General features: G+C 36.3%; 1 protein-coding gene across 1 annotated transcript; it reads left to right on the top strand.

Moving 5' to 3' along the window:
- The first annotated feature begins 5,630 nt into the window (after positions 1-5,630).
- LOC112709114 (uncharacterized) lies at positions 5,631-8,275 on the top strand. The gene is made up of 4 exons (XM_025761010.1): positions 5,631-5,760; positions 6,356-6,470; positions 6,975-7,348; positions 7,452-8,275. Exons 1-4 carry the CDS (start codon positions 5,631-5,633, stop codon positions 8,273-8,275), a joined length of 1,443 nt encoding a protein of 480 aa, XP_025616795.1.
- Positions 8,276-18,373: the final 10,098 nt, after the last annotated feature.

The following is an 18,373-nucleotide window of genomic DNA, read 5'->3' on the forward strand; positions in this document are numbered from 1 at the left end:
ATTTCAAGTTTTCAATAAGAAAAATTTTGATTATTTTTTTGTGGTGGCAACACTTTTTGTCTTCTGAATGAATGCTTGAACAGTGCATGTTTTTTATAGTGAAGTTTATGAATGTTAAATTTTTTGGCTCTTGAAAGAATGATGAAAAGAAAGAGAAATGTTATTGATAATCTGAAAAATTAAGAAATTGATTCTTGAAGCAAGCAGGAAAAGCCAATAGCCCTTAAAATCAAAAGGCAAGGGTAAAAAGGATCCAAGGCTTTGAGCATTAATGGATAGGAGGGCCCAAAGGAATAAAATCCTAGCCTAAGCGGCTAAACCAAGCTGTCCGTAACTATGTGCTTGTGGCATGAAGGTCCAAGTGAAAAGCTTGAGACTGAGTGCTTAAAGTCGCGATCCAAAGCAAAAGAGTGTGCTAAAGAATTCTAGACACCTCTAACTAGGGACTTTAGCAAAGCTGAGTCACAATCTGAAAAGGTTCACCCAGTTATGTGTCTGTGGCATTTATGTATCCTGTAGTACTACTGGAAAACAAGATGCTTAGGGTCACAGCCAAGACTCATAAAGTAGCTGTGTTCAAGAATCAACACATTAAACTAGGAGAATCAATAACACTATCCGAATTCTGAGTTCCTATGGATGCCAATCATTATGAGCTTCAAAGGATAAATTGAGATGCCAAAACTGTTCAAGAGCAAAAAGCTACTAGTCCCGGTCATCTAATTAGAATCTGAGTTTCACTTAAAACTTTGAGATGTATTGCCTCTTGATCTTCTTTTTATCCTATTTTATTTATCAAGTTTCTTGAGGACAAGCAACAGTTTAAGTTTGGTGTTGTGATGAGCGGATATTTTATACGCTTTTTGGTAGTATTTTCATGTAGTTTTTAGTATGCTTTTGTTAATTTTAGTATATTTTTATTAGTTTTTATACAAAAATCACACTTCTGGACTTTACTATGAGTTTGTGTATTTTTTTGTGATTTCAGTTATTTTCTGGCTAAAATTGAGGGACCTGAGAAAAAATCTGATTTAGTTGATGAAAAAGGACTACAGATGCTGTTGAATTCTGACCCTCCTGCATGCGAAATTGATTTTCTGGAGCTACAGAAGCCAAATTGGCACGCTCTCAATTGCGTTGGAAAGTAGACATCTTGGCTTTCTAGCAATGTATAATAGTCCGTATTTTGCCCGAGATTTGATAGCGAAAACTGGCGTTTTAACGCTAACTTTTTACCCTTTTCTGGTGTTAAACGCCAGAACTGGCATAAAAGTTGGAGTTAAACGCCCAAACTAGCACCAAAGCTGGCGTTTAACGCCAGAACTAATCTCTACACATGAAAGCTTCAATGCTCAACCCACACACGCACCAAGTGGGCCCTGGAAGTGGATTTCTGCACTATCTATCTTAGTTTACCCATTTTCTGTAAGCCTAAGTTACTAGTTTAGTATAAAAACTACTTTTAGAGATTCATTTTGTACATCATGACATTTTACATCTGAATTTGTATCTTCTACGGCATGAGTCTCTAAACCCCATGGTTGGGGGTGAGGATCTCTGTTGTGTCTCGATGGATTAATGCAATTACTTCTGTTTTCTATTCAATCACGCTTGTTTCTATTCTAAGATATTCATTCGCACTTCAACATGATGAATGTGATGATCCGTGACACTCATCACCATTCTCAACTTATGAATCTATGCCTGACAACCACTTCTGTTCTATCTTAGATTGAGTGTGTATCTCTTGGGTTCCTGGTTCACAAGTTTGATTGCTTCTGCTGACAACAGAGCGTTCAGATCCGTGGAACCAAAGTCTTCGTGGTATAAGCTAGAGTCAATTGGCAGCACTCTTGAGATCCAGAAAGTCTAAACCTTGTCTGTGGTATTTCAAGTAGGATCTGGGAAAGGGTGACTGTGACGAGCTTCAAACTCACAAATGCCAGGCGCAGTGACAGTGTGCAAAAGGATCAATGGATCTTATTCCAGCACGAGTGAGAACCGATAGATCATTAGCCCTATGGAACCCGTAGTTGGACCATTTTCACTGAGAGGACGGATGGTAGCCATTGACAACGGTGATCCACCAACATTCAGCTTGCCATGGAAGGAGCCTTGCGTGCGTGAAGAAGACAATAGTAGGAAAGCAGAGATTCATACGACAAAGCATCTCAAAAACCTCAACCTGTTCTCCATTACTACATAACAAGTATTATTCATTTCATGTTCTTTTACTTTTTACAACAAAACTCTCTTCATTATTAATCTCCTGACTAAGGTTTACAATATAACCATAGATTGCTTCAAGCCGACGATCTCTGTGGGATCGACCCTTACTCACGTAAGGTATTACTTGGACGACTCAGTGCACTTGCTGGTTAGTTGTACATGTTGTGAAAAGTGTGATTTACAATTTCGTGCACCAATGCCTGTTTATTTTTTTAGATAAAGTATTTATTTCTAGTTTTAAAAGAAATCAGCGATGCGTTGTCGAGTTAAAGGCTCCTATTTTAATATTAAGTATATAAAGTCGTCGTAATACTTTTTGCTATCAGAGTAGCATAGCGCAAAGCGTGACATTCTGATAGTGAGGGTGTTACACTAATACTCTTACATTCTAAAACCTTAAGATAAATCACAAATAAGAACACAAGTAGAAATCACAAGTAACAACATAGAGATAGAAGAAAGAGTAAACATTCTGAAATTGGAAAAGAAATTACAAGAATACAGAAGTAGAAAAAAGAGTGAATGAATGTGTAGTTCACTTCTGCGAGGCTAACTTTTTATGTTAGAATAAAATTAAATTTTTAATTACTTTTTTCACAAAATAGTAAGATTTTATTTGAAATAATATTAAATTATTAATAGTTTACACGAGAAATGGAGTTGGTCAATCTAATCTGATAAAAAGAGCTTTTTGCAGTATACAAAAGACTAAAAATGTCTAATCACCCATTTAAAAAAAATAGAAAACCTTTTTGCTATTTACGAAATTATTTTTAAAATTAAAAAAATATGAAATCCTTCTCGTTAAGGCTCAATTTTATGGAAATGGAGCCTGTATGTGAGCTTTTCACCGATATGGAATCAAGGTGTGTTAGACATGTATGTGGGGCAGAATTTTGGCAGCTTTTGGGAGAGGAACTCGGACCGTCCGAGTTCTTCGTTTGTGAATTTCGTAAACCCGAAGACGCACGGTCCGACTTGTGGTGGGGAGGGAAAATGGTTTGTTGCTGATAAATCGGACCCTGCGATATGGCTGAGGTGGAAGAGAACACGAACGGTCCGAGTTGCATGTAGCGATTGGAGTCGGACCGTCCGTTTTGGCTAGGGATGGCAGAACCGGTTTATGAAAACGCATGGTCCGATTTGGTTGTTTAATATATTTTTGAATGAAGTTAACCTAGTTGAATGGTCCGAGTTGAGTATAGAGTCTATATAAAAGTGTGCAACGAGTTAGTGTTAGGTTACCCGTCTTCTTCCCCTTCTTCTGCGCCGCTTCCTCTGTTTCGTTCTTCTGGATCACTTTCATGCTTGTTCTAAATCACAGAAGTTAGTAGTTAATGTTATGTTTTTTTTTTGTGAGTAGGAGAAATGAGTGATAGAGTACTACTAAAGGTGTATTATTTTGGTCAAATTTTATTACAAACGTCTGAAGGGGCAAAATTTATTTGTGAAAATCCAGTAGATGTTGTTATTCCTTTTATCATTTCCTTTGAAGAACTCAAAGGTTTGATCTGTGAGAAGATTGATTCTGAGAGGGCACAAAAAATATCCTGTGTTCTATACAGATGTCCCATATCGGTATTTGGTGGGTTTGTCCAATTTCAAACAAGATATGTGACGGATGAAGCGAGCATGCAGGAGATGTTTTCAATGTATATTGAAAACCGGGCCCAGATCTCGTTTATCGAGTTGTATGTTGAGTTTGAACAATCTGAGGCAGACCGAAACATTCTATGGGAAGATTATAATAGTGACAGTGAAGAAGAGTTCGAAAGCAACTACGAATGTGTTGGTTGGTGTACGAAATTGTGATCACATCAATGTAGTATTCTTTGTTGTTGTATGGAATCCTTATTATGGCACTTATGTGTGGACACAACTCCGTTCAACTAACCAGCAAGTGTACTGGGTCGTCCAAGTAATACCTTACGTGAGTAAGGGTCGATCCCACAGAGATTGTTGGTATGAAGCAAGCTATGGTCATCTTGTAAATCCCAGTCAGGAGGATAAAATTATGGAATTTAGAAAATCAAATATGATTAATAAAAATAAACAGAAAATAAAATGGTTAGAGATACTTATGTAAATCAATAGTGGAAATTTCGGATAGGCGTATGGAGATGTTGTGCTCCTCTTGAATCTCTACTTTCTTATTACATTCATCCTATCCTTCTTACTCCTTTCCATGGCAAGCTGTATGTAGGGCCTCACCGTTGTCAATGGCTACATCCCATCCTCTCAGTGAAAACGTTCCTATGCTCTGTCACAGCACGGCTAATCATCTGTCGGTTCTCAATCAGGTTGGAATAGAATCCCTTGATTCTTTTGCGCTTGTCATCACGCCCAGCCTTCAGGAGTTTGAAGCTCGTCACAGTCATTCAATCCCAAAATCCTACTCGGAATACCACAGACAAGGTTTAGACTTTCCGGATCCTCATGAATGCCGCCATCTATCTAGCTTATACCACGAAGATTCTGTTGGGGAATCTAAGAGATATACGCCCAGCCTAAGGTAGAACGGAAGTGGTTGTCAGTCACGTGTGTTCATGGGTGAGAATGATGATGAGTGTCACGGATCATCACATTCATCAAGTTGAAGTGCAACGTATATCTTGGAATAAGAATAAAAGAGAATTGAATAGAAAGTAATAGTAATTGTATTGAAACTTGAGGTACAGCAGAGCTCCACACCCTTAATCTATGGTGTGCAGAAACTCCACCGTTGAAAATACATAAGTGAAAGGTTCAGGCATGGCCGAATGGCCAGCCCCCAAAACGTGATCACAGGATTCAAAATACAATCCAGGATGATAATATGATAGTAAAAAGTTCTATTTATAATAAACTAGCTCCTAGGGTTTACATGAGTAAGTAATTGATGCATAAATCCACTTCCGGGGCCCACTTGGTGTATGTTTGGGCTGAGCTTGATCTATCCATGAGCTGAGGCTTCTCTTGGAGTTGAACTCCAAGTTATAATGTGTTTTGGGCGTTCAACTCCGGATCATGACGTTTTTCTGGCGTTTAACTCCAGACAGCAGCATGTACTTGGCGTTCAACGCCAAGTTACGTCGTCAATTTTCGAATAAAGTATGGATTATTATATATTGCTGGAAAGCTCTGGATGTCTACTTTCCAACAGCATCAGCAGTCCTTTTGTCAGCCTTTTTCAGAGTTTTGCTCAAATCCCTCAATTTCAGCCAGAAATTACCTGAAATCACAGAAAAACACACAAACTCATAGTAAAGTCTAGAAATGTAAATTTAACATAAAAACTAATGAAAACATCCCTAAAAGTAGCTTGAACTTACTAAAAACTACCTAAAAACAATGCCAAAAAGCGTATAAATTATCCGCTCATCATTGATGCAGATGGAGATGAAGATCATGGTGAGGGAAATATGGATCCAGATGTGACAGAGGTGGCAGATGCACTCGCAAACGATATGCCGTTTGGGGAGCCTTCATTCATGCGAGTTCTGGACTTGGAAGCCATGCATGTTCCGGAGTTTCCGGAATATATGACTGCAGGTACGTTATAAAAAAAGAGTAGTTTTTTTTATTTAGTTATTGAATTATTTATGAATGAATTAGTATTTATTAACCATTATTTTAGCATGCGTTGATGTCATGTATGTGTTAGACATTGAACCGGTTGACCCGATCCTATGTAAAAAAAAAATTAAAAAATAGTAAGAAGTTAAAAAAATAAAAGTCAACATATGTGTTCAGTAACATTTGAAACATATAACGTTATTTTAAACGAATATAGAACATAGAAGTTAATATTTTATTATTATTTACGTTATACACTATAGGTATTGGGTAGAAAATAATAATAAAATTCTCTACGTTACGAAAATGAAAGTTAACGTGTGTTTGTAGGTATGACTTAGAGAACCGGACCGGTTAGTATTTGGTTCATCGGGGTTGACGGTCGACCCGGTCGGTCTGGGCCGGTTTTTTACATCTGACGTTCATGTCGGTATTTGTGAAAAAAGTTACCCAGTAACATGATGTTAGGGTCGGATTTATGTCATACTTGATGCAGTTAATATTGATTTAGTATGGTTTTGAAATATATACGTATTTATTGAAATTTTTCCCATGCTGGTTGTCCTGGCAGAAGTTCCTATTGTCGCAGATGGTGAATTTGCTGTTGGGATAGAGTTTAGTTCCCGGGAAGCTGTTATTAAGGCAATAAAAGAGTATACCATACGACGAAGCGTAGACTACCGGGTGTATGAGTCTGAGCCTTTGACATTTTATGCCAAGTGTACACAGTATGGGCCAGGGTGTGATTGGCTTATCAGGGTTAGTCTGATCAGCAGGAAGTATTGTTGGGTTATAAGGAGGTATAATGGTAGTCACACTTGTACCAGAGCCACCATTTCACAGGATCATTCGAAGCTGGACTCCATCACAATTGCAGAAGCAATAAAGCCATTGGTTGAGGCTGACCCCTCCTTAAAGGTAAAATCGGTTATAGCAGAAGTGCAATCGAAGTTCAACTATACTGTTAGTTATCGGAAAGCATGGTTGGCTAAGCAAAGGGCAGTAGAAAAAATATTTGGAGGTTGGGAGGCATCGTACGAAGCGTTGCCTATATGGTTTGAGGCCATGTGTCATAAGGAGCCATCAGCTGTTGTCCATTTTGAGACTATGCCTGCATACCAAGGCGATGACTTGGTCGGTCATATTCGGGTACTGCATAGAGTATTTTGGAGTTACTACCCCTGTATCAGGACATTCAGACATTGTAAGCCAGTTGTCCAGGTGGACGGGACTCACTTGTACGGAAAGTATAAGGGTTGTCTCCTAGTCGCAGTTTCACAGGATGGCAACAACAATATCGTCCCAATTGCGTTTGCTATTGTCGAGGGAGAGACTTCTGATGCATGGCACTTTTTCCTTAGTAACTTGCGTCAACATGTTGTGACTCGGGATAGTGTGGGACTAATATCCGACCGACACGAATCCATCAATGCAGCTGTGGAACGGAGTAACGGAGCCTGGTCACCTCCTAGAGCTTTTCATATGTTCTGCATCAGGCATATAGAGTCGAGTTTTCTGCGGAAATTCAAGGCACCGTACCTCCAAAAATTGTTCGTCAACATAGGTAATCATTTACTAAATTTAAGTAACTTATTAACAGTTGTTAAATATTAATATTTGTTTTCGACATTTATAATTTTTCTTTTTTTTTTGTTGCTATCCTCTAGGATATTCCAGGACGGTGCGGGAGTATGAAGTGCGTTACCAGCGATTACGGGAACGGGGGGAAGCGTATACCAACTGGTTAAACCAAATTCCTCGCGAACAGTATGCATTGGCGTTTGATGGTGGATACCGATGGGGTCACATGACAACGAATATAGTGGAATGCATCAATTCAGTGTTGAAGGGTGCACGCAATCTTCCTATTACTGCTCTTGTCAAGGCAACATTCTACAGGCTAAACGAGCTTTTCACCAGAAAAAGAGCAGAGGCAGAAGCGCGGATTAATGCTGGCCATGTGTTCTCCGAAGTCGTGATCTCGAAGTTGCATGCAAACCAACTTGCATCAGGAAACATACAGGTCAGTTGCTTTGACCGGCAGAATGAGGTCTTCGAGGTGCGTGAGATGCCAAGCGGACTGGAGTTTGCAGTCGATCTACGTGGCCTTCAATGTGACTGTGGTGAGTTCCAGGTGGACCGGATCCCCTGCAGACATGTGTTCGCATGTTGCGCAAACCAGCGACTGGATTGGAAACTATATGTGCATGATGTGTATAAGATGGACCAAGTTCGGTGGGTGTACCGAGCAAGATTTAGGCCACTAGGTAACCCGACGACATGGCCTGCGTACAACGGTCCTTGCTACGTACCGAATCCGTATCTGAGACGTGTCTCGAAAGGGCGCCCCAGGATGACGCGCTTCTTGAATGAGATGGACACGCGAATGTTACGTCGTCCTAGGCGATGTATGCTATGTGGAGCTGAGGGACACAGTCGTAGTAGATGCCGTCAGTCAGCTGGTAGAATTGCCGACGGAAATGCTCAGTAAGTTCACATTGTGGTAGGTGTAGAACGTCACTATTGTGGCATGGGTTGTCATTTTGATGTAACTTGACCTGATATGTGTAACATTATATAATGTTTCTAATTTGTTTTTATCTTTAAACGGTTTTTGTATTCTAATGTTTTTCTTAATGAACCGGCCGGGCCGGTGCACAGATATTCTCGTTGCACTTGCCGGTCCACTACACATTTTTCTTGATTGAACTGGCTTGTTCGCATCACAGGTCTTCCAATTGAACCGGCCGGTCCGGTTCAATCATTTTTAATTGATGAACCGGCCGGTCCGATCCAATCAGTTTCTCTGATTGAACCGGCCAGTCCGATTCAATCAGGTTTTGCTGAACGAACCGGCCAGTCCGGTTCAATCTGTTTTTCTAAATGAACCGGCCGGTCCGGTTCAATTATTTTTTATGGATGAACCGGCCGGTCCGGTTCAATCTGTTTTTCTAAATGAACTGGCCGGTCCGATTCAATCATTTTTAATTGATGAACCGGCCGGACTGATCCAATCAGTTTCTCTGATTGAACCGGCCGGTCCGATTCAATCAGTTTTTCTGAACGAACCGGCCGGTCCGGTTCGATCAGTGAACTGATTGAACCGGCCGGTCCGGTTCAATCTGTTTTTCTAAATGAACTGGCCGATCCGGTTCAATCATTTTTTATTGGTGAACCGGCTGGTCCGGTTCAATCTATTTTTCTAAATGAACCGGCCGGTCCGGTTCAATCATTTTTTATTGATGAACTGGCCGGTCCGGTTCAATCAGTTTCTGAGATTGAACCGGCCGGTCCGGTTCAATCTATTTTTCTGCAGGAACTGGCCGGTCCGGTTCAATCATTTTTAATTGATGAACCGGCCAGTCCGGTTCAATGAGTTTCTCTGAATGAACCGGCCGGTCCATACCAAAGCCGTACATATACAATACCTGTAGCTTAATATGTAGTCAAGATCAATAATACCTGAATAGTGTCCGTAGTGCATAAATACTCTAAACATACAACATAAATGTAGTGCGTACATACTGTAAACATACAACATAAATACAACATAGTCCAGGTGATTGCTACTTAAATAAATAATTTACAAGACAACTACTTTCTCATGGCCCACTTCACATCCTTGACTAAATTCTTGCATTTCTTGGCCGCCTTTCTGAAGACAGATGGAGTGTAGCGACTAGCACTGTGACGTGGTGGATCAATCCTCAGATTGTAACCTTTGGAGGTTTCATCCAGAGTGCTTGCATGACCTGTATACAATTTATAAAAAACAATTAAATGTAGTGCACCAGGTAATCAAAGCAAGACATATACCACATATGATTTACTAAAAGTAAAAAAGAGATGCCAGTTATGAACAAAAAATAAATAAGTAATGGAACATGTAAAGTAAAATACAAAACATAATACCATCATTACGAGATTCCTCATCCTCATCGAAGTCCTCTATTTCATCATCATCATGATCCTCCTCGTCATCCGGGTCATCTACTAGATACGCATCTGTCTCTCTGTCGAGTGTGTTAGCATTTTCCTCGATGAGTCCCATGGAAACACAGTTAGGATTCTGACTAAAAAAAGCTCCGCGTCCACCATCACTCCTACTAGAGTCAACCGACACAAACCCCCCAGAAGCAACCGATGATGTATGGCCCGGATACCTCGCATCCAATGAATACCTACCTGCCATGAACTCAGGCTGATGTCCATATTGTGATAGTCCAGGATCTGCAGACATCAACCCAAGCAACTGGCTAAAAGAACCTCCTTCTCCTGTTTCAAACTGTGAGGTTCCCCAATATTGTTGACTTATTGGAACTGATGGGGGGAACTGTGTCTGAGGTACATAATGGCTTGAGGACTGAGGTTGTTCTTCTGGAATCGGGTTTGTAGGTAATATATGCGGTGAATGTGGCTCTTCTACTTGATTGTCATCATCCATATCCTGACTACCCTCATCGGTATCCTGATTATCCTCATCCAAATCCTGATCACCTTCCTCCATATCTTGATCACCTTCATCATTATCTTGACCCACAAGATTTGACAAGTTCAAGTGGTCCCCATATTTTGATCGGTACCAATGCATGTAATTATCTAGTAGATGATGTGAAGGCATGGGAAGCTCAGATAGAATGTAGTTATATCTGTTTGACCAATGCATCACCCATTTTGAATGACTCGGTTCCGTGGCCCAATTAAGATTCTTGGGACCCTTCAGGGTTTCTCCATGCGCCTTCTCTAGATTCCGCTCCTGGCTAGGTAGTCCCTGAACAAAACCAAACTGTCGCCTAAACCTATCGGTAGCATGCCACTCGATACATTCAAATGATACCAACGGAACTGTAGCGCTCCAAACCACCGACTGCATGTAGATTTCAGGAGGAATGATGTTCGGATCCACCCGTCCACAGCATAAGCAACCCAAACAAACTGGAAAAAATAAAGGAACCTCAACATAACAGTCCACAAAGCCAATTACAATAACAATGCTGTATAATTATGTCTCAGACCCTAAACAGAAAACTAATACTACTTTAATTAAAACACACCTGCCCTTCCTGAAGTTCATCAAATGACTTCCTAAAGTGAGCTAACTTCATATATCTATATCGTCGGTCACCACGCTCCCAGTTCCGCCACCTATTATGATATATTCAATTACCTCAACTACCATTAAATGAATCTTAAATATCAAGATACGGGTACATTCTAACAAATTATTACCTGTTTGCTAGCGGAAAACTTCGAGGTTACCTAGGTAGCAGCGATAGGTATGGCAGCCTGATCCAAGCCCAACAGAGTAGAAGTGTTAGTGGACCATCTATTTCCTTGCAGTTAAAACGGGATGCCCGGCATAATGCCCTGTAGAGATGTGCCAGGCATGCCGCTCCCCAACTATACTGACCAATACTACCAAAATCACGTAGCAAGGGTAGAAATTTCCAATGCACTCCTGCCCCAGACTTATCCCCAAACAAGATCGTCCCGATCAACAACATAATATGGCACCTCACATACCTCTGTATACTGATATCATCAATCAACTGTAAATTTTCCTTTAGATCACGCAGCCAGGTAAGTTTTATGCAACTAGATCTACAATCAGACATACGCGGTGCAACTCCAAATTGAAGCAAACACTGCGCCTCCAACACTTCAAAACTGCTCATTGTCATCCCTGTGACTGGAAGACCATCTGTGGGAAGACCAAGAATCAGAGCTACATCTTCAAGTGTCACAGCACATTCACCAATGGGAAGGTGGAACGTATGTGTCTTTGGGTGCCAACGTTCAATTAGAGCATTTACCAATGCTTTCTGACACTGCACTATCCCAATCTAAGATGCATGATAGAACCCGGTAATTCGCAAATGATCCTCCACCCTTTCGTTGTACCGATCCGGAGGAAGTGGATGGTTACATGTCAACATTCTTGATTTCTACAAAAAAAAAACATAACAAATTACTAATCAAATTATTAAGAATTACTAACTTACCATCATCAATCCTTTGACTAAATCCTTATACAACTAATTCTTGTAACTTCTAAATTTAACTAGTTAATCCTCAAAAGTATTCATAACTGCTAATGAAACTCATTACAAATACATATATTCCTAATCATAAATCTCAACAATATTACAACATCCACAATAATATCGAACGTTAATTACTCTTTTGTTAAAAAATTTTCCCCCTGCAATACAAAATATTAATAATCTGTATATGCCATCATTCATATTCTAACAACGGTAATAATTAACTTGCTAATAATAATTACTACAATTAAAATTATTTAAATATTCTCATAAAGAAATATCTAACATGGCTTAATTAAAATAACCTTTCTAATCAACTCAGCATTAACACTTTATCACAATAATAATAACATTTAACCAAAATCGATAACAGTTATACTTAATTTCTTAAAAACACATTTAAATAACATTGGCTTACAAATAATAACTATACTAAAAATAAATAAATTTATAAAAAATTTACATTATCTACTACTTACTACTACAGCCAAAAACACAAAACTAAACAACAGCAACAACATAATCATAAAAAATTTTCTTATCATGATATATATAATTAATAATCTGTAAAAAAATATTTAAATAAAACCTAACAAATATTTAAAAATTAGTCATAACCATTCTATTTATATTCTTCAACTACATGTCTAACAACATAATCATAACAAATTTCCTAATCATGATTTATATAATTAATAATCTGTAAAATAATTTTAAACAAATCTAACAAACAATAAAAAATAAGTCATAATCATTCCATTTATGTTTTTCAAGTGCATCTCTAACAACAATATAATCATAAAAAAATTTTTAATCATCATAAATATAATTATTAATCTGTTCAAAATATTTTAAAATAATCTAACTAATATTCATAAATTAGTCATAATCATTCTATTTATATTCTTCAACTGTGTGTCTAACAACAATCATAATATTAAAATTTTATATTTTAATAAGTATAAATATAAAAAAATTAAAAAATTTAAAAAAAATAAAAAAAATACTTACATAATCAGGATCACTGAGATAGTGAATAATATGAAGCTCAGATCGATCAACATCTTTAGTTTTATATTTTTTGGCATTGTTGTTGCTCCTCCACCATGCAAAACTCAGAGAAATGAAGAAGAAGGCTGTGAGGGGGAAAGGTTAGTGGGAGTGAAGTGTGGATTCGGATGGTGAGGGAGCTAACTTCTCTTTCTGTGTTTATAAGGGGCACCGTTTAGGGACTCAACGGGGAAGCGACGCGTGTCCATTGTCGGCACCAACTCCGACCGTGCGACTAGTCCAACGAAAATCGGACGGTCCATGAAGCTAGCCATCTCAGAGGGTTCGAGTCCCTCACCAACCTGAGCCAAATGCACTGGACTCGGACCGTGCGTTTTGTGCCTTGAACTCGGAGGGTCCGAGTAGCTTTCCCCCTGACACCACAACTTGGTTACACACCTCCCATCCCCATATCATTATCATAAACCAGCTAGGGTACAATATGTAAATTAAAAAGCGTCTCGTTAATAACAAGAACCCTTTTTCAAATTTTATAAAAAGTAAATAAATTTTCTCGCATAGTGCGAGATGCTTTTCCTTGTTTAATAAAAAATAAAAATCCAGTATCTCCCAGTATGCGAGAAGGGTGAGCCTACAAACCCTCGACCCTACACTCCATGTTTCGATCTTTGAGAATAACACCAAAAATAAATTCATAATCAAAATTTTTAGCCCAATTATGTATCTAGGGTGTTAATTATATATGTAAATAGATCAAGTCATTTAAAAAAATAAAAAAAAGTCTTGTTACACATCCAAGTCCTTTTACAACTAAGTCTAACTAAGTTAGTCCAAACTCAACAAAAATCAGTTTTATTAGTGAGAGCATGAGTACATGCTCCAACTCCTAGCCACTAATGTGAACGTGAACGTGAACATTCATATTGAAGGATTACTATTTGTTCATAACACGCAGCGGAAGAAAAGAAAGTAATCCTAAAGATTTTTTTTGTGCTTAAACTTTATTCCAATAATAAATATATATTAGATCAGATATAAATACCTGAGTACGCTAGTGAAAATCTTTTTCTTCTTCGATGGTACGAAGGCGCTATGCGTAGCCACACCAAGACCAATCTTTGCTGTCAACTCCTTGACCAATGGACATCTGATCTGAATTGAGAAACCTCTTGAAACTCTTTGCACGTCATAAAATTCTTCTCCAAGAATCAGGCTCACATATGTTTATGTGTGTAGAGGTAGTGGAATAAAACTCTTGTGTTTTATTCTCATCTCCGTCACATTCCTCTACTCTTGGCATACATATATATAGTATGAGATTTGTTACTGATTTTAAATTTGAATCTCAATTCAAATTTAAATCATATCTTAAAATTCTAAATCTGAATCCTTCAAATTTATGAATGATATCATAACTCAATTTGAAACAGAATCATTTAGGATCTCATCCAAATTTAAAATTCAAATTTAGAAATAGAGTAACTAATTCTCAAATCTCATTTAATATTCTCAATTATCATACTATTATTATATTCTTGGTACTAGCGAAGAATATCATAATATTTCATTTTGAATTAATATAATTATTTATTTGATCAAATCAAAATAATAATTAAATAATTATATGGCAAAGATTAGAACACTCGTTAGTGTGTGACCCCATAGGTTCAATACTAAGCGGGTAGTAAATTAGTCATACTAAATTTATTAATCAAGGTTGGCGTCTAGCAACACTCCTCAACGACCCAATAGCTTGAAGTAATATATTTTTACTAAGAACTCGAGAAGAACAAAGTATAGTTCCTTCCATCTTTTCAGCTCTTGGTTAATCTTTAGAGTATGGTTTAATTGTCAAACCCTAACTTGTTACCATTATTATAATGAACTGTGAATGACTTAAGAAACTCATTTCTTCATTCATTCAATCTCCTTGGCCAAGGTTTTATTAATCTCGGTCATTATAATCATAGAGTTCAAACTCTTTACCGAGAGTTGATGGATTCCTTATTGACTAATCATTAATTCTACAAGTATTTAAATCATACACAATGTCCATTCAACTAGCACACTAGGGTATTAGGTGTCCAGAATCAAAGTATAATAAATACATTGTTAATTACTATGACAATCGCAGGTTAAAGGAAACTCTATTACTATGTTCAACTTGAGAATATCATATTGACAAATATGTGGTAATTATAACCATTAGGAATTCTCAAAGTGAGTCAGTTCAATGGTCATATCTTTATATGCACCATCTATATATATATAATTTAATAAATGAGATCTATTAATCTTCATCCAATGAAGACCATTATATATATATTTGATCTTTCCAGATTATTAATGTCCTTTTTAATAATCCTATGACCAAGAACAATTTAGATTAAATTATAAAAGATTTATCTCTCAATATTATGATCACTATCACAATGATAAATCTCTAAATTTAATCAAGGACTTTATTATATTAACATTTTAATATAATAATAACAACAAATTATTTGACACATGATTGATTGGAGTATGACCATTCCCAACACATATCCTTCTTCTTCTTCTCATTCCTCCTTCTTCTTCACGCGTTTTTTTCTCCATCGCCATTCTTTTATTGATGTTGTTATTACTGTATTTTTTTTTCTTTTCTTCTTTTTCTTCCTAATAATTTTGCAGCATTAATTTTTCTTCTTTTTTTTGGTTTTATTTCTCTTAAGAGTGTGAAACAAAAAAATTATGAGAAAATAAAATAAGCAGAAGAAGATGAAGAAGAAAAAGATTAAAAAAAGAAGAAGTAGTAGCAGAAGATGAAAAGGAGGAAGAGGAAGAATTTTGAATTATGAAAATTTATCGGAATAAATAACACTGAAATTTCTTAAAAATAACATATAAATTTATTAATTTTTTTACACCGAAATTTTTCTACAAAAGCACAAAAATGTCTTCTTTAATAATGCTATATTTTTCTTCTTCTTTTTATTCTTCTTTTTTTCTTTCTTTCATCTCTTGCTCTTATTTCTTCTTTTAGGAGCATTGCTTCTTATATTAGACTTGAATGAACAAGTTTGTAATGTATTTCAATCTTATTTAATTAAATGAATGTAGATTTATCTTCTTTCTAATAATTTTGTAGTATTATGTATTTTTTTATTTGATTTTTTTTATTTTTATTCTTATTAAGAGAGTAAAAGAAGAAGAATCAAGAGAAGATAAAATAAGAAGGAAAAGACAAATAAGAAGAGAAGAAGATGATGATAATAATGAAGAAGAAGGAGGAGAAAGAGGAGTTTTGAGTTATCATTAAGTAAATTTGGTGCATTCTGGATTTAAATAAGGTGCACTTTTGGTCTATGCTTGTTTTGAATTGAGTTCGTTTGTGTGACATCATCGTTGATTAATTTGGGTGCATTCTGGATTTAAATAAAGTGCACTTGGTCTGTGCTTATTTTAAACCAACTTTGTTCGTGTATCGTCAGTAATTTCGGTGTATTCTGGATTTAAATTAGGTACACTTTTAGTCTGAACTTGTTTTGAAATGAGTTTCTTTATGTGTCGCCATCATTAAGAAATTTTCGCGCGTTGGAACTGTTATATATATAAGAAGAAGACAACGATGATGATAATAATGATGATGGAGTAGGAGATAGAAAAGGAAAAGGAAGGATCAAAGAAATTAAAAGGAGAAAAGAAGGAGGAGGAAGAGGAAATGGTGGTAGTGGCATGGTGATGGTGATGATAACGATAATGAAAAAAAAATATGAAGAAAAAAGAAGAGAAGAAGAAATTTAAATGAAAAAGGAGGAGGAGGTGATGGTGGTAACGGCGACGAAAATGAGAAAAGAAGAAATAGTAGCAACATGAGAGAAGAAGAAGAAGATGCAGCAACAACACAAGTAAAGAGGCACATGCATAAATTTAAAATTTTTATAACAGTTTGTTTAAATTTGGTTAAATATTTTACTTAGTTATAAAGGTTTTCTCTTTTAAAAATGCATAGCTTTTGGCTTTTAAAAATGCATATGTAGAATATACGTAGAGTATATAATAATAGTTTTATTTAATTAAAATATACATTTGACTCTTTGCTTTCTATACTAGCCGCCCTCAAATCATACATAAGACGAATGTTGCATATGAATGCATTAACCATATCTTTATATATAAAGAGTAACTCAATAATGGTGTATGTTCCGTTTGCTTTTCTTGTTACGTTTCTCTTTTCTTCTCAAGTCTTCTTGACTCATGAAACTCAAAAGGGTGAGTATATTCTTGATAATTGTAGTAAATTAATAATATTGTAGCAAATTATTTTATACCTTTTTTAATAATTTATTAGTTACTATTTATATACTATATTTAAGTAACGTTTTCCATAAAACACGTAATATTAAAATTGACTTAACAAATTAATTTGAAAAAAACCAGTGTTGGGGAATAGGATTTTTTTAAATAAATAAAATAATTTTTTAAATTTAGGAACATAGATATTTTGTACGGGTTTTATCGATATACACTCTATTTCTTATCTCGTTTACAATGTAAATGAAATAACATTGTGTATATCTCGTTTACATTATAAATAAGATAAGACACGACACGACGTGGCTGTATGACATTTACACATGTGGTGTGTAACGTCATTATCTCGTTTAGAGTGTAAACGAGATACGTAAGAAGCGCGTTTATATAAGAACTCGTTTACAATGCTTTTTGAAGCCACTTTTGATCCATTTCTTCTACTTTTCTCCCACTTCTAGTCTTTTCTTACGATATTATCGAAGTACTCGGAGAGGATGACACGCGCAGATGTATGGGACGATGACATCAACCGCCTAAATGCGATGTGGCATATCGCTGGGGCAGCCAACTTCGAGGTTAGGATTGTTATTCTCATGTATAAGTTAAATAAGCATATATTTGTAGTCATGGTAATGCATGAGCATCTTAGTTGTTTTTAGTTATTATTTCTTTGAACAAAGTTAGTGATTTTGTTATTTTCATTAAGATTCTTATGCTTTTAATCAATATTTTTTTGGAGTTGTTTTGAGCTTTGATTTATGTAGGAAAGTGTTGAAAACATAAAGAAAAGAACAAGGAAGAAGGAAGAACAGCGAAAAATCCACAATTACTATCAGCAAGTGCACCGAGTTGTATCAAATAATACAATGGGAGTGTGTTATCGTTCTCACAATAATTAACGGATTAAGCAAGTAATAGTTAATTGATTATTCTAGTCAGACAATAAAATACTTTTGAACTCTTTATTATTAAAGCAAAGAATGTAAACAAGAGCAATTATAAACATGTAGAAGGTAATATGAGAGAAGAGTTAAGCTGTCAGAGATATTTAAATTTCAAGATTAACAATTATTGCCATCTACTTTGATCATACATAAATGTGATTTATGACAAACCCTAAGTGATCAAACCCCAACCCCTTGGAAATTTGATTTCTCTTAACTCAATCAACTGTCAATTCCTTAAACAATTAATTATGATAAGAGGTTGAGCATGATTTTGATTTAAACTGGCATAAT

Source organism: Arachis hypogaea, chromosome 9 (assembly GCF_003086295.3).
Source record: "Arachis hypogaea cultivar Tifrunner chromosome 9, arahy.Tifrunner.gnm2.J5K5, whole genome shotgun sequence".
Classification (NCBI taxonomy): domain Eukaryota; kingdom Viridiplantae; phylum Streptophyta; class Magnoliopsida; order Fabales; family Fabaceae; genus Arachis; species Arachis hypogaea.

Coding starts and splice junctions, on each gene's coding strand:
- LOC112709114 (XM_025761010.1), top strand. CDS start 5,631: ATGGATCCAGATGTGACAGAGGTGGCAGATGCACTCGCAAACGATATG. Junction 5,761..6,355: donor TCCGGAATATATGACTGCAG/GTACGTTATAAA, acceptor TTGTCCTGGCAG/AAGTTCCTATTGTCGCAGAT. Junction 7,349..7,451: donor AAAATTGTTCGTCAACATAG/GTAATCATTTAC, acceptor GCTATCCTCTAG/GATATTCCAGGACGGTGCGG.